Raw genomic sequence first — 13607 nt, forward strand, 5'->3', positions numbered from 1 at the left:
AATATGGCTCTTCCATTGACATAAAAAGAAAAGGAAAATCGATACCACCCATGCACATTTTTGGAAAAGATCACGTGGGTCATGCCTTGACCCAGCAGTCTGATTCCGGCCATTATTTTTTATTTTTATTATTACAAAATGTAAAACAGGAGAGAAAACATATGATAATAAAGCTTTGTCAATTAGTAATTAATAAGCTAATTACCAAATACGCTTGCTCGGTCGCGTGTGTATAAAATGCAGAGCAAAGATGAACGAATAGAGCAATAAGCGAAAGAGAGCAGCGGAGAAACGATTTCAAGGAAACCCCGTGAACTCACAAATTTGGTGCGTTTCTCTTTCTCCATTTCCATTCCTTGGTTACGCAGTAATTATGCACAGAAATATGTATATATACACATATAATATCTTTCTGTCTTTCTTTTTCATGTTTTCCTAGCAATCTTGTTGCATTTTCTCAGGAGTCAAACGGTGTACGGATTGTTGTTGAAATGTTATGAAATGTTTTCGTGCCGTGTTGTGCTAGGAAATAATTTTGATATTATTCTCGTTAGAGTTTTTTTCTTTGGCGCTTTGTTTTATGTTTTATATTTCTTCTTTGGTTGGTTAAAAGAGATTTTTTATTTGTGCGTTTCCGTTGATTGCTAGATCAATCTGTGCTTGATGTCGTTGTTGTTGAATCGATCTTTTTTTTTTTTTGAATAATGATACTTGTAAGTCTAAAATGGAATGTTAAATGGTCCCAAAAATGGTGTTTGAGAAATGGGTTTGTCGAAGTTCAAAACATTGAAGTTTTAGGTTAAAATAGAGATAAAATATTTGTTTTGGTTGAAATTACTCTCTCTTATCGTTATCATTCTCATGAAACTTCTAGCTTTCGGGCAAACAAAAGTAGATAAAAAAAAAAAAAAAAACCAAGAGATCATATAAGACAATGAACCATAATTTTACTTTGTTCTTTCTTTGAGCTTCATGAGTGGTGCGTTTTTAGTTTCATAAGTGAATGGTTGATCTTGATTCAACTTTAGGTTTAAATTTTCTTTAAAAATGGGTTTCATTTCATGTTATTTTAATTGTTGAATGAAAGTTGGTTTGGTCTTTAATATCAATGAATACCTTTTCCATTATTAAATCTTAGATTGATTGTAGCAAACGGATTGATCATTGTTGAATTGCAGGTTTTTTTTTTTTTTGTTTTTTGTTTTTTGTTTCTTCTGGGATGGGATTGGAAGAAAGTCTGGCAGAGCTGCACATTGATGATGATGAAAGTCAGCAATCGTGGGAAATTTGCAAACACGCCTTCTCTGACTTAACACACGTTTCTCCGGTAGTGTTCGTAAGCCTTCTCAAAGGATGTTATATCCACGGTATGCAAATCCTTTTTTCTACCACTAATTATCAATCTGTCACTTAAAAATCTTATGCCGGAAAATTAAAAAATGAAAATCGCTACTAGTTGTAGTTGAGCAATTTCATGCCCTTGTTTCTTTCTTAGTTTTATCATATTCTTGTTATCTTGTCATTTGAGTGCTTTGTCAACCCGTTTTGCGAATAAAAAAAAATTTGTCGATTTTTTTCTTCTCATTCACGATATTTCTTGCTCAGGGACGTGTAAGGCTACTAAAAAATTCCAAGCTCTCCAACAGCAAGTCTATCTGGCATTACACAACCGGCCTCCGAACGGACCGGCCGTGTTTATTCTTCAGTGCCTCTATGTCCTGCCTAATTTTGGATTGTTCTGCGAAGGATTGAGTCACTTGATAGTGTCTTGTCTTCGCCGTTACCTGAAACTAGCAAACGCTCCCGAGGAGTTGGCTGACGCAAAAGATCTAGCTGCCCAGCTTTTTCTCGATATTCTCGGCGGCTCTGTCAGCCACGAAGAGGGTGTGCTTTTGAAGATACTCGAAGCCTATGGTGTCCAGCTGGAAAATATCGAGAGAGCGATGTCCTCGTCGAAGAAGGACGATGGTCATAGTATCGATAAAGCGAGAGATGTTGTGGAGAGTTACATATATAAATTCGTAGAGTCTCAATCGTACATGGCTGCCGTTACTTTGCTAGAGCAATTCTCAATTCGCCAGTCTGGCCAGACTTTTCTTCTCAGTATGATGCAGATAAATCAATTCAAAGCAGCAGAAAAGTGGGCGACGTACATGGGGAAGCCATTATTGTGCCTTCTTGTTCAGGAATATCTTGATCGGAAAATGCTAAAAGCTGCTTACCAGATTATTAAGATAAACAATCTCCGGCAAGATTTTCCTGAGATATATCACAAGTACAAAGAGAGGTCCTTTCCAGTGACTCCTGATTAAAGCTAGTTACACAAATTATGTCCTCTTAACATTGTTGAGTAAAATCATTCTGAAAGATACAGCTTGATTGCAAATTTTGATCCTTCGACTATCTGTCTACTTGCAGTTCACTGAAGAAGCTTGCAGGAAAAGGATGCTGGGAAGTTGCAGAAGCAAGAACAAATAACGATAGACAACTTCTTGAATATTTGGTAAGCAGCTTGATTAAAAATTGATTCTATGGGTTATTTAAGTTTCTTTTTTGAAAAGTACATAAATGTTTCAACTGATATATATATATATATATATTTTTTTAATTTACTGTTTATTAAACCATAGCATGTTTCTGTGTTTGACAATTCCATCTTTTTTCCACCGTAAAAAGTATCCAATCGCAGAAATATCATGGCTATAGTAGTACCCCATTTTTCTTGTTTTTAGTAGCTTTTCAATAATTTCCTTGGCGAGTTATTGTTTTCTTTGCTATGAGCTGACTATATGCCAATACGTTATGATGAAAATAAATATTTATGCCAATAAATGAGAAGCAGTAGTAGTGGATGCTTTAAGCCCGTGTCTTATCTTGCTGACTGCGTATCTGATAAAATGAAATTGACTGGATTTGAGCCAGCCAAGTAGGGGAGAGTTGTGAAGGTCATTACTGTTAATACGATTTTTTTTTAATGAAATACGAGTCTGACCGAGACTGATTTCTAAAACTGGCTTTCCATTCTACTTTTTTCTAGGGAAATCTAGAATTGAGCTGGTTAGTTGATAGTGTAGAGCCATTATTCTGATGTGTTCAGTATACTTTGGTGAAACACCTGAACCCCGGGCATGTATGAATTGAGATAATTTGAAATGATTTCATCAGAGCCATCCTTGCTTCCTTCATTTAGTTGTGAAATGCAAGAGTATGACTATTAATATGTGCATGGTATGGACTGTTAGATTTTTATCCATCGATGTACAAAGATTCCATTGTTGTATATAAATGATTGGAGTCTAATTATAGACACCTGGTCTTTCATAGGCCATTAGCGAATAGTTAAAAAAATAATAATAATAATTGGAGCATCTACCTCAGTATTATTTCAGTGCTATTTCATTAAAGGGGGAATAATGAAACAAGCTTATTTATTTTCAAAAATATTTTTAAGGTTTTATTGGCAATGGAGGCTGGTTATGAAGAAAAGGTTGTTGAACTATGTGATCGTTACTCGCTTGAAGGGTTTTTGCTCTCTGCAGGTATGCCTGATACCTCATTTCCTTAATTGGTTGATCATTTATATTTTGACCCAGAAATAATTTCCATTTTCTGTTTTTACATTGTGCATTATCCCTGTCTTTCTTCACTCATAAAGTTTGCATCCATTAGAATCTCATCAACATTATAACTAGCAGCTTTGTTTGTTTATCTTGTTTTTGTTCATTTTTTTTTTAAATTGAATCACCCGTCTGTCCAAAGTACAGATGATTAGCTGTGATAAAGATAATGATGGTGATACATAGAGAACTAAGATAGAGAAATCTGATGCAACTCTCAACTTACGTAACTTGTATTGCTTTCACTTCATACAGGAAAGACGTAGCTGTTTATGATTCAATTTCTCTTATATTTGAAATGTGTGGTCCCTTGGACTTGGGACCATGCTGCTTTATTATTTTATTGGTATTTAATTTCATACGATGTAAAGCATTCTCTCGTATGGGTTTGCGAGTAACTTTCTTTGCTTCAGTAGTTTTCTTTCATAGTTGTGACTTACGAACCCTTTTCATTCCTCAAATATAGTTCCTGATGCGAGCCTTCTGAAAAGTGACTATCTGAAAATTGAAGAATTGGCCGTAGAAGAAATCATTTGGGTTGACGAGGTTGATGCTCTTCACAATGCTACATGTCACTTTGAGGAACGTAAAATCGTGGGTCTTGATTGTGAATGGAAACCAAATTATATTAAAGGAAGCCCTCCCAGCAAGGTACTTTTAATGTAATAATATATTGCTTAGTATTTTTCCCATGTTCAAATTCTGCCTTGGTTTGCACCTCAATATATACTCAATGTTAATGCGACCACGTAAAAATTACTTATCTTTGTCCTCAAGTTTTGTTTTAAGTCATCTATTATCCCGGTTTCAGGTTTCTATAATGCAAATTGCTTCTGATAGAAAGGTTTTCATCTTGGACCTGATAAAGCTGTCCAACGACGCTCCAAATATTATGGACAGCTGTTTATCCCGCATTTTGCAGTCCCCTCGGATTTTAAAACTCGGTAGATTCTCTGGCCTTTCTTCTTAACAAACCCACAAACCTTTTCTTGCTTTTCTGTGATTATACAAATATCTAAGCGGAATCTGCAAATGGTTTTTGCATCTCGAGTTCATTGCTTGGGTAGGCTCCTAGGGTGATTTGAATGAATAGACAGTTAGTATAAAAAGCTTCATTTGGCAAGTACAATTGTAGTGAATTTTTAAGTTTGTCGCATTTCGATAGATTACTTTAGAATAATTTAAAAAACATATCTTAGATCATCTCTTCTTTGGTGAACACACACATTGGAACAAATTATTATACTTGCCAATCATGGTTAGTTAAATATCTGACAGGGTCAATCAATGTCTGTATTAGCCATAAGCAAGACTCAAACTGTGGCTTATTCTCGTTACAGGTTATAATTTTCAATGCGATATTAAGCAGCTGGCTCACTCCTATGGAGAGTTTAGTTGTTTCAGGCACTATGAAAGGTTATTGGACATTCAAAATGTATTCGTAGAGCCTTGCGGTGGTCTCTCGGGGCTTGCAAAGGTAACAATACTCTCTGTGTATCTCTATGTCCTTGCTCTATAATCCCCCCAAGCTAGTCAGAATTTGGCTATTCGGATGATTTTCTCATGATTCTGATGGTTTGTGGCTTGCTAATGCAAATATATATTTATACTACCAGAAAATACTGGGAGCTGAATTGAACAAGACGAGGCGGAACAGTGACTGGGAACAGCGACCTTTGACTCAGAATCAGGTAAAAGTTTAAATTTTTTTAGGAATCATCGTCGGTACGATTTCTTGAAGTTGGTCGGCATTAGGGTTAAACAAGATATTACAAAGACTTAGAATTCCAAGCTTGTTGTATCTATATAGCTCGCGGAAGATTTGTCGAAACTTCGTGATCTAAATATTGTTTAATTTTCCCAAGTCCCTGACTAAGCTGACAATTCCGTGTTCATCTGGCAGCTGGAATACGCTGCTCTTGATGCTGTTGTCCTCATTCACATCTTTCAACATGTTCGGAATCATTCTCCGGGAAGCGGTGACTCCGAAGGGAACGAGAGAATCGAGTGGAAGTCATACATTGTTAGTAATAAAATGTCTCTTCAGATATTTATATGAATGAGTAGATTCATGCTGACTTGACTTTTTTATTTTTTGAATTCTAAATGTACACAGGTCTCTCACATGGAAAACCCGAACAAGAGGTCCAAAAGCAAAAGAAAAAAACGTTGACAAGTTTCTAAAATCCCAGAAGCAGAATGTAGTGTGTTGCCGATGTGGTAGAGCATCTTGTAAGTATAGTTTTCCCTCCGCTGTAAATATATCCATTTTAATAAGTAACGGTGAACAAGGAATTTCATTTTCCATGAGAAAATCTTGCTCGGGACTAGTTTGTAGTTAAGGAACTCATTAGGGTGGGAGAGAAGTTGGTGATGAGTTAGTGTCTTAGTCTAGAGAGAGACAGCTTTGCCGATTTGGTGTAATCGGGAGTTCATTATCAGTATTCAGTAAAGATTAAAAAAAGTGAAACTAAAAAATATACAGTATTCAGTAATACTATCTATTTCTTTTCTTAATGTTATGCGTACCAATTATCTTCCCATTTCTTCTTCTTCTTCTTCTTCTTCTTCTTTTTTTTCTTTTTCTTTTTTTTTTCCCCTAATAAAGGGTCTTCCTCTTTTAGCCAACTATCCATTACACACTATATGTGACCTCCCTAAATTTTGTATTTATTACTTAAAATACGTTATGTACAGTTTTTCTAAAATGTAATCCCAAGCACAATTTTGATGTTTTGGGGGTATAATAAATAGACATGCAACATAACTAAAACCCTTCTTAACCTTATCTAGTATATTTTAAGTCCAGAAATTAAGATGTTATATAGCTATGGTAATGTTGTAAAATTAATCCTTAAGATGCCACCAAGTAATGATCGGAAAGTGTAGCTAAATTTCTATTTCACACCTTTTTGTTATGGGGATTCGTTTTATTCAATTTGTAACATTCATGTGGAGCCAGAATCAGATTTAGGGGTTAGAATTCAATTTAAGATGAGCATAGCATAAATTTTTAATAAAGAGGAATTCAAAAGCAGTTAATTTTATCGTAAAAATTAATAAATCAAAAGCCTTCAAACTAAATAAATAAAAATATAATGGATCAAGAATTTTTTTTTTTTTTTTTTAAAAACGTTTTATTTATAATAAATTCAGCATTTGTTTCTGATATTTAAGTTGAATTTTAGTTGCTGATCATCATCACACAAAATCAATGAAAATTGAGCTACGAGGGGGTATGATACACTGAATATTTGTTTCGGATATTTTTCTCACAAAAATTGTATAATACTCCAGAGTTCAGTTGATTTAATGGCACTAGCTTTTAGTTTTTTTTTTGTTTTTTTTTTTTATTTTTTTTAAAGCTTAACCGTTTTAAAGTGTTTGGTAAAACATATTTTATTAAAAGTTGTAACAGCGTTTTTGAAAACTTTAACGTAACTAGGGAAAATTTGAATTCGTAGTTTTTTGAGAAACCGTTTTTCACTTTTAACACAATTACCTATATATCCTCGCTCATAAATTGATATGATAAAAAAGAAAAACTAATATACACGTATTTGCAGCTCCATATACGCATATCACAAAATACTCAGTCGCAATCCACACTTATCTATTATAATGGCATTGTTTGACATAGCTTTGTTTTAAAAAAAAAAACGCTTTTAGCTGTTTTTTTTTAAACTGACAGGTGTTTGGTAAGCTGTTTATAAAAAGTTGTTGCTGGTAACAAAAACTGATTTTGCGTTTGGTAAAATAAATATATTATAGTAAAAAGACTAAAATAGACATAAAATAAATATTTAACAGTGTTATGGATAATCACGTGAGGATATTAAAGTAATTTTATATCAAATACAAAAACGCTTTTTCTAAAAGCTAAGATTCGTAGCTTTTGTGACTCATGTACAATTTTTAAAATCGTTTTTGAAATTTTTTCTAAAAACTGTTTTACCAAACAGTAAGATTGCATTTTGGTTTTTGCTAACAGCAAAAGCAGGCTTAAAAAAGCTGTGCCAAACACGCCAAATATCTCTAACAAATCCATTTTATTTTCCATATAAACATATACGTAACAAACTCTGAATTTCTCCTATAATTCACGCAATTAAGTATATAAATATCACAAACCATGAGGTTGGAGAACGTAAGTAACTACAATTAATTTTTTTCTCTTTCCAAAATTCTATAACCTGCGTATACAACAAGAACTCCAGAAGCTTGAGATAAAAAAAATGTATTGTCACTATGTGGATAAAAAGATGGAAAATCTTGAAAAACATGCCGAGTTACCTATTTAAGAATCAAGTAAAAATAGTTATCGCAACTATGACACTACATAATTATATTAGAATGCATGCAAAACAAGAGCTAGATTTTGAAACAATCGATGAGACACTGGATGATGAGAAAGTGGATGAAAACGACGCAAGTGAAGATCAAGATGAAAAATGTCAGACTTCTACTAGTAGTATGGATAACTTAAGAGATGAGATTGCTGCAAGTTTAGTAAGAACGATAAATCCGTAGTTTAAATGTTTGTCGATAATTAAAAAAAAAAACTTTATATTAAAAATTAATAAATTTGGTTGTCCACTTTTGTATAATTTACAAATTATGATTAATATATATATGAATCACTACATTAATAATTATTATTTAATTTTTAAAGAGATGTGTATCTTGGTCTTTTTTTATAATCAAATTTATTTTATTAAACGTTAATTTTTTTTTTTGCTATTAGTAAAAGTTAATTTAAAAATAATTTATCAAACACCTGTTTATAATAGAATCTAAAAACACATTTTTTTTTTTAAAAACACGACAAACGAAACCAATAAATAAATCATCACGCGGATTGAATAAACAGCAAATGTCAAAATGAAAATAAATAATGATAAAAAATGTCAAAGAAGTAACCATTTCAAACTGCTGAGATGAGACAAAGAAGCCGAAAGCAAAGGAGATCACCCGGATTGAATTAGATCTACGACCATATTTCATGGAACCAAAAATTAAATAATAACAATCAGTAAAACCACAAAAGACCTTAAATTAACAAATTACCACAATCAATTCCAGCCACCTCTTTGTTGTTTGTTCACTCACACCTCGAAATTAAAGCCCAAAAAACCACCGCCTATTCCCTCCTCTCTCTCTCTTTCTAAAAACAAACAAAAAAGGACTTAGAGAGAGAGAGAGAGGAGAGGCGCGAAAATATGGGCGGAACCATAATAACGCGTCGGAGCGTGGAATCGGCGGTGAAAAGCGGAAGGATCTACGTGTCAGGGCTGTCGGAGCGGCGGACGATGAAAACGACGTCGTCATCGTCGTGGTGGAACGATCCTGAGAGGAAGAGACAACGGAGAATCTCGTCGTACAAGTATTACAGCGCCGAGGCCAATGTGAGGAACACTTTCAAGAAAGGTCTTCGCTGGCTCCGCAAGAAATGTTCCATCATCATCCCTAGGTTTTGAGTTTCACTCCCATTTTTAATTAGCCTAATTTGTAATTCCATTCTTTCTTTCTTTCTTTCTTTCTTTCTTTCTTTCTTTCTCTGTTCGTTACTCTTCGCAATTATGAAATTACTATTAACGCCCCTTCGTCCTTGTTTTCGTCTCGATTCATTTGCGAACGTTGGGTTTTCTCGTAGGCAAATACGATCATTTTCGCGGTTTAATTATTTTATTCATGATTTGAAAAAAGCGCCAAATGTTTTAGATGTGGACCGCTATCTTTAAAGCTAAACAAGAAAAAAGGAAAGAAAAAAAATGTAATATAAAAGAATTTTTCTAATGTTTATTTTCTGAAACATTCATGTAAACTGAAACTCTAGCTTCTCCCACAAACAACTTTGTCTTGTTACCGATTTGGCTTACCAAGCACGTTCGTGAACCTAATTAAAAAAAATAGAAAGATTTAGGAGCTTTTGTCCTTTTTTTTTTGCATGAATTTCTATGATTTCACAATAATAAAAGAGTTGGCATATAAGTAGGATAAAAAAACCTAAGAACATCACCGTAAACTTGACGGAATTACATATATACACATATACACATACACGTGTGCATGTGTATATATGTAATTTAATCAAGTACCAAACGTATAGTTCATTATTCATAGATTACATAGGAAGTAGAAACCTTAATTCATTAATACATTATTTGTGTTTGTGTAAAGCTTCAATATATCTATATGGCTGCCAGTTTGGGTTCCTCAAGGAAACCACGTATTCAACAATGAACCCAATAACGAGCCCAAATCCACACCCGATCACAACCGTTCTCCAGTCAAAGTCAAACCCACCTCCCTCAACATCCCTCGCCGGCTCTTCGTGGGTCCCACATTTCTCCGTCAACGGAAAACCGCACAGTCCTTCGTTCCCTCCGTAAGACGAAGTCGAAAACGTGTTCAATTGGCCTCCTTGCGGTATTTGTCCCTGTAGACTATTCTCCGATAGGTTCAGAGACGCCAGAAAAGTAAGATCCGATAATTGCCGGGGAATCTCGCCGGAGAGCTCGTTCTTCGAGAGGTCCAACGACTCGAGCGAGTTGAGGTTCCCGATCTCCCACGGGATTCGGCCGTGGAAGTTGTTGCTAGAAAGGTTGAGCACGACAAGCGATTTGAGATCTCCGACGGAGCTAGGGATTTCGCCGGTGAAATTGTTGTTTGAGAGATCGACGGCCATCAAGTTGGTCAAGATCTTCGCGTAGTCTCTGTCCGAGCCCTTGGTACTAAGAGTCATCGAGTCTTCGTAATAGTTGTCCGGGTCTCCCATGTACCTCAGCAACGACTTGTTCTCGCCGGGGATCTCCGAGTTGATCACCGTCCAGTTCTGGAAATACTCCGCCGGTAAAACTCCCGCGAAGCCATTAAACGAGAGGTCGACTATACGAAGCTTCTCGAATCCGAAGAACTTCCCTGGACGCCAGATCTCGCCGTGGAATTTGTTGTCTCTCAGGATGAGGACCTGTAGACGAGGTAAGGTCTGAGCCCAGAATGGAAACTCGTCGATTATCTGGTTGTGTCCGAGGTTTAGAACTTCGAGCTCTCTGCATTCGGTGAGCGATGTCGGGATGGTGCCGTGAAGCGCGTTGTGGCTGAGATCCAGAGTCTTCAGATCGCTTCCATGGCTGCAGATCGAGGGTATTTGTCCCCGGAGAGCGTTCCGTTTCAGATTCAGCACCGTGAGAGAACTGTTGAGACCAAAACACCGAGGAATTTCGCCGGATAATTCGTTTTCGGAGACGTGGAGGACTTTGAGATTGCGAAGCTTGCAAAACGACGGAGAAATTTCTCCGGTCAAGTTATTTTCGAAGGCGAAGTACTGCAGCGTAGAAGGCGGCGGCGGAACGAGCGAGCCTCGGAGGCTGTTCTTGCTCAGGTCCAAGTATTCCAACGCGTTCCATGGGAGAACAGAAGGTTCTTTTTCCCAGCCGGAGATCCGATTCTCCGAGAGGTGCAACCTCGCAAGAGTCTCGGTCCCCACATCGAGGAACCACCTCGGAATATCTCCACCGATTCTGTTTCCGATTAGGTCGAGATAATTCAGCGCAGTTTGCGTCTTTAAGAACTTTGGAAACTCGACGAGATTACATGAAGCTAATCCCAGACTCTCGAGCATGGGAATCGTAGAATTATGCGGTTGCTCTGTCATGGAGAGATTGTTGTAAGAGAGTTGAAGAGTTACGAGACCTGTGAGGCTTGAGAAGAAGCCGAGATCGATTTCTCCGGTTAATTCATTGGCGTTAAGGTAGAGCTCTGTTAGGCTGGTCAGCTCTGAAATGGACCTCGGAATCGCTCCGGTCAGGCGGTTATGTCTCAGGTAAAGAGAGCTCAACTGGGAGGAAGAGGCATTTCTGATGGTCAAAGGGCCTGTGAATTTGTTGCTGTCCAGATTCAGAATAAACAAAGAAGTCATTCTGAAAAACCATGTGGGAATTGTTCCATTGAAGAGGTTATGAGACAGATCAAGATTTCCGAGCAATGGGGAGTTGGGAAATAATTTGGCAGCATCGTCGAGGATTGGGCCAGAAAACTGGTTGTACGAAATGTCGAACAAGGATAGCTCCGTCAGATTCGCCTGAAAAATCGGAAACTCTCCGGTGAGTCTGTTGTTGGAGAGGTCTAGATTGGCGAGTCTTGTGAGGTTTCCGAACGAAGAAGGGATTTTTCCGGCGAGCATAGTCCTCGAGGCCGTCAAGGTTGTAAGCCTGGCTAGACGTCCAAGAGAGGACGGTATTTCTCCGGTGAACTTGTTGTTGGAGATATCAAGGATCGTCAGCCGCGACAGGTCTCCGAGAGAACTCGGAACTGTCCCCGAGAAGTTACACTCATGGAGATCTAACTCACTCAAGGACTCGAGATTTCCAACCGAACCTGACAACTCGCCCGAGAACTTCGTGTTGAAGAGAAGCAACGATTCGAGTCCGCTCTCTGGCCCGAATTCCGGTATCGAACCGGTGAGCTTACGGTTGGACGATAAGTTGATGGTTCGGAGCTTCGGAAGCCGAAAAACACTCTCCGGAAACCTGCCGGTTAATCGGCTCTGGCTGAGAGACAAAACTTCCAAGGAAGAGAAGTTTCCGAATACCTTGGGGTCCAAGGAAGAGAGATCAACGGCATCAAGACCGAGCTCTTTCAGACCCGTCAAGTTTCGCACAAGTCCTCTCATGGCTTCTCTCCCCAGAGCCAGAGGAGGAGACTCATCATCACCGAGACCCGCACCAGAGAGATGAAGAGAGACCAACTTCTCGAGCAACGAGATCTCGCCCGGGATTTGGCCAGCGAACATGGACAGAGAGAGATCGAGCCTCCTCAGCCTCGAAAGGCGGGCAAACGCTGCCGGGACGGGCGAGCCAGCGAAGTCGTTTCCGGTGAGATTGAGTCGCCGGAGATGAGTGAGGGCAAAGAGGCTACTGTTGGGCATCATTGGGCCGGTGAGAGAGCCGTAACTGAGGTCTAGGCCCACCACGCGGCCCAGCCCATCGCAGCTAACACCGTCCCACCGGCAGCAGTTACCCACGGAGTTCCAATTCTCCATCTTCGATTCCGACGAAGAATCGGCAAACTCTTGTTTGAATTGGAGGAGAAGAGAGCTTTGGTGGTGGAGACAAGAGTGTGTTATCAAGAACAGATTTGAGATTGCGAGCATAATCATCATTTTCATGGTTAGGGTTTTGCACTAGAAAAGGGGGTGTGTGTATTTGTGTGTATGTAGTATATACTATGCACACACACACATGTAATTCAGTTCAGAGATGTTTAAAATTATTGTGTGGATGAGCTACTTGGGAGACATGTTTTGTCACCCTAATAAATGATTGAAAGCGATTCATGGAAACCGGATGAAGGAATTGGTCAATGGATCAGTATTAAGACAATTTCGTTCATAAAATAGTCCAATGGCGATAATTTATTTTTCATGAGACCTAAACGTAAGTAAGAATAGGAGTTTTTTTTTTTCAAGATAAAATAGCTGATGAGATATGCCGGAGACGAGCAATGAGAAAAATCTAGTGGAAATCGGGAGAAATAAGGTTTGAAAGAATAAAAACAGTGAAGATTCAAATAAATGATGTAGGGTGTGAACACCACGCCTTATCCGAAGAAATAAATGTTGTTATTATTAAAATACACAGGAGAAGAGGAGCAATTATATGTGGGGAATTCAAATACCTCTGAAAAGACTTAAAACAACGCGCATTAAGATAAGTCGCCATTTTTTATATAGATTTTGTTAGAAAAAACAAGGAAGTAGTTGGATGAACATCTTTGACGAAAGCTTTTCAAGCTTTTAGGAGTTATCTTTGTAAAAAAAAAAAAAAGTTAAATTGCATTGCTTAAGTTAGAGCAGAGCTCAACTCTCACTCGGTAATGTTATGAATACTCGAAAAAATAGTGAAGGTGGCGTGAAAGCCAAGGCTATTGATTGACGGTTAGAATTGGCTATATTTTACTACGATTCGAACTCATTTTGAATTCCCTTTT

The 13607-nt window shown here is 37.6% G+C and overlaps 2 protein-coding genes across 4 annotated transcripts; one reads left to right on the forward strand and one right to left on the reverse strand.

Moving 5' to 3' along the window:
• Positions 1-216: 216 nt before the first annotated feature.
• LOC149381343 (uncharacterized) lies at positions 217-6258 on the forward strand. Of its 3 annotated transcripts, none has more exons than XM_089601934.1 (11): positions 217-328; positions 1182-1367; positions 1606-2287; positions 2419-2503; positions 3452-3539; positions 4084-4268; positions 4429-4561; positions 4958-5094; positions 5234-5308; positions 5521-5640; positions 5734-6258. In XM_089601934.1, the coding sequence occupies exons 2-11, from the start codon at positions 1220-1222 to the stop codon at positions 5788-5790; spliced, it is 1710 nt and encodes a 569-aa protein (XP_089458060.1). In that variant the 5' UTR covers positions 217-328; positions 1182-1219; the 3' UTR covers positions 5791-6258. The 3 variants fall into 3 exon arrangements, 2 of the variants coding, with proteins under 2 accessions (XP_089458060.1, XP_089458059.1); XM_089601933.1 differs by having other exon boundaries at positions 217-327; positions 1179-1367; XR_016293895.1 differs by lacking the exon at positions 5734-6258 and having other exon boundaries at positions 217-327; positions 1179-1367; positions 5013-5094; positions 5521-5629.
• Positions 6259-9486: 3228 nt separating this feature from the next.
• Positions 9487-13140, reverse strand: LOC149381344 (receptor-like protein 7). The gene has a single exon (XM_089600711.1). It carries the CDS (start codon positions 12784-12786, stop codon positions 9778-9780), a length of 3009 nt encoding a protein of 1002 aa, XP_089456837.1. The 5' UTR covers positions 12787-13140; the 3' UTR covers positions 9487-9777.
• Between the last annotated feature and the right edge of the window lie 467 nt (positions 13141-13607).

The sequence above is a fragment of the Urtica dioica genome, chromosome 11 (genome assembly GCF_054948205.1).
Source record: "Urtica dioica subsp. dioica isolate 48M chromosome 11, U.dioica_male_clone48M_v1_H2, whole genome shotgun sequence".
Lineage (NCBI taxonomy): Eukaryota > Viridiplantae > Streptophyta > Magnoliopsida > Rosales > Urticaceae > Urtica > Urtica dioica.